Source organism: Pectinophora gossypiella, unplaced genomic scaffold, assembly GCF_024362695.1.
Source record: "Pectinophora gossypiella unplaced genomic scaffold, ilPecGoss1.1 Pgos_30, whole genome shotgun sequence".
In the NCBI taxonomy this organism is placed as follows: domain Eukaryota; kingdom Metazoa; phylum Arthropoda; class Insecta; order Lepidoptera; family Gelechiidae; genus Pectinophora; species Pectinophora gossypiella.
In genome coordinates, this window is record NW_026063240.1 from 1340778 (window position 1) to 1343006 (window position 2229).

Below are 2229 nucleotides of genomic sequence, written 5' to 3' on the forward strand. Positions count from 1 at the left end.
GGAAGTGGACCCCGGCGAGAGGTGCGGCATTCGAGGCAGTCAAACGCTTAATGATGAGCAGCCGTGTGCTAGCGCATTACGATCCCAGCAGGGAGCTGGTGCTAACGTGTGACGCCAGCTCGCGCGGCGTGGGGGGCGTGCTGTCGCAGCGCAGCGCCGGCGGGGAACGCGCGGTGGCCTATGTTTCGCGCAAGCTGACCACAGCCGAACAGGCTTACTCCCAAATACACCGCGAGGCACTGGCTATTGTATACTGTATAAAAAAATTTCATCAGTATCTATACGGCAGGCGATTTAAGTTAAAAACGGACCACAAACCCTTAGTTAGCTTGTTCGGCCCAAACAAAGGGATACCGACGATGGCAGCTAGCCGAATGCAGCGGTGGGCGCTTATCGTATCGGCCTACGAATTTGACATAGAGTATGTAGGCACGGCAAGTAACGGCGCGGATATACTGTCACGGTTACCCATCGACGACGACGACAGGTACGAACCGCCGGAGCAAACTTACCTGCATTTTGCCGCAAATGCCCTGCTCCTCGATAGCGAGACAGTGCGTAAAGAGACCGCGCGAGACCCAATTTTAAGTCGCGTGTATGGGTACATAGAATGCGGCTGGCCTGTTGTAATTGAAATTCAACAGTTAAAACCTTTTCACACTAGAAAGGAGGAATTATATATCGAGTTAGGGTGCATAATGTAGGGGCATCGGTTAGTAGTACCGGAGGCGTGTAGGGAGCGCGTGTTGCGTGAGTTACATGAGCCCCACATGGGCATGGTGAAGACAAAAGCGCACGCGCGCAGCTACGTGTGGTGGCCCGGGCTGGACGAGGCAGTGGAGGCGGCGTGCCGCGCCTGCGACACGTGCGCCGCGCTGCAGCCCGCGCCGCCCGCAGCGCCGCCGCAGCCCTGGCGGTGGCCGTACCGACCCTATGAAAGGGTACACCTGGATTTTCTAGGACCGATAGATGGCTGTACGTACCTGGTAACCGTCGATGCTAGATCGAAATGGATTGAAGTCTTCAAGATGGGTAGGACGACTGCCGACGCAACTATCACGAAGTTACGGCAGTCTTGGGCCCGGTGGGGACTCCCGCGACAGGTGGTTTCCGATAACGGCCCACCTTTCTCGAGTAAGGAGTTTAGGGATTTCCTTGGTAATAATGGGATCGAGCAGATGTTCACGGCACCGTACCACCCATCGTCTAACGGGGCGGCCGAGAACGCGGTGAAAACTATAAAAAACGTCATAAAGAAGGCACGTCGAGAGAACATCGATACCCAGCTAGCGATATGTAGATTTCTGCTTGTTTATCACAACACGCCTCATTGCACGACCGGGGAAACTCCCGCGCGTCTGTTACAGGGTCGCAACTTAAGGACTAGGCTAGACGTGCTGAAACCGGATCCAACTAAGTTACCTAGCAAGGGTAGAACAGTTGTCAGTGATAGTTCAAAGGTTCATAGGGAGTTACGCCCGGGCGATCCGGTATGGTACCGGAATTTCGGTCAAGGGACGAAATGGGCCCGTGGCCTCATCCAGGAACGACTCGGTAAAAGCAATTATACGGTTGAGGCTTGTGACGGGTCCCCCACGCATAGACATATCGATCAAATAAAGCGGCGACCTAGAGGGTCATGTGTGTTCCCCGAGCCTATGGCGGAGAGCACTAACACTAGCACCGGCGTCGACGGCGGGTCCGAGCGGGCCGCGGCCCGCGGTGAGGCGGCGTGCGCGGCGGACGCGGACAACGCGCGCGACGCGCTCGCCCACGCTGTCGGGGAGGGACAGCCGGTGGAGGTGGAAGCGGAGCCCATAACTGGACAGTCTTCCGACGCTGAACAAATGAAGCGTGATGAAAAGGGTGTCCCAGGATCTCCACCGATTGTCCCATCTACTGACACGTCTAAACGTATCCGCCGGCCAGTAAAAAGATATGGTTTTGATTTTGATTAGCATTGAATTTATGGTTTTGTTTTTTAATATAGTTTACTTTATAGTTTATTTATAATTTTTTATATAGAATTGTCATTGTTATCATAAGGTTAATTATAAGTATCATAGGATTAAGGGTGGAGGTATGTAGTATAGGGTAGTTTAGTAATTATGTTTTGCGATGTACCGTCATTCCTTAGTCTGGAAATACAGCTGATTACGTACACATCATATTGTTTCATTCCTGAGTTAATATACTCCAGCAGCCCCCGACGGATATTCCTCGGTTATG

General features: G+C 53.0%; 1 protein-coding gene across 1 annotated transcript; it reads left to right on the forward strand.

The window, feature by feature from the left end:
• The first annotated feature begins 770 nt into the window (after positions 1-770).
• LOC126380888 (uncharacterized protein K02A2.6-like) lies at positions 771-1958 on the forward strand. Its single transcript, XM_050030469.1, has one exon. It carries the CDS (start codon positions 771-773, stop codon positions 1956-1958), a length of 1188 nt encoding a protein of 395 aa, XP_049886426.1.
• Positions 1959-2229: the final 271 nt, after the last annotated feature.

Excerpts from the sequence above, each read along its gene's own strand:
- LOC126380888 (XM_050030469.1), top strand. The coding sequence starts at position 771 with ATGGGCATGGTGAAGACAAAAGCGCACGCGCGCAGCTACGTGTGGTGG.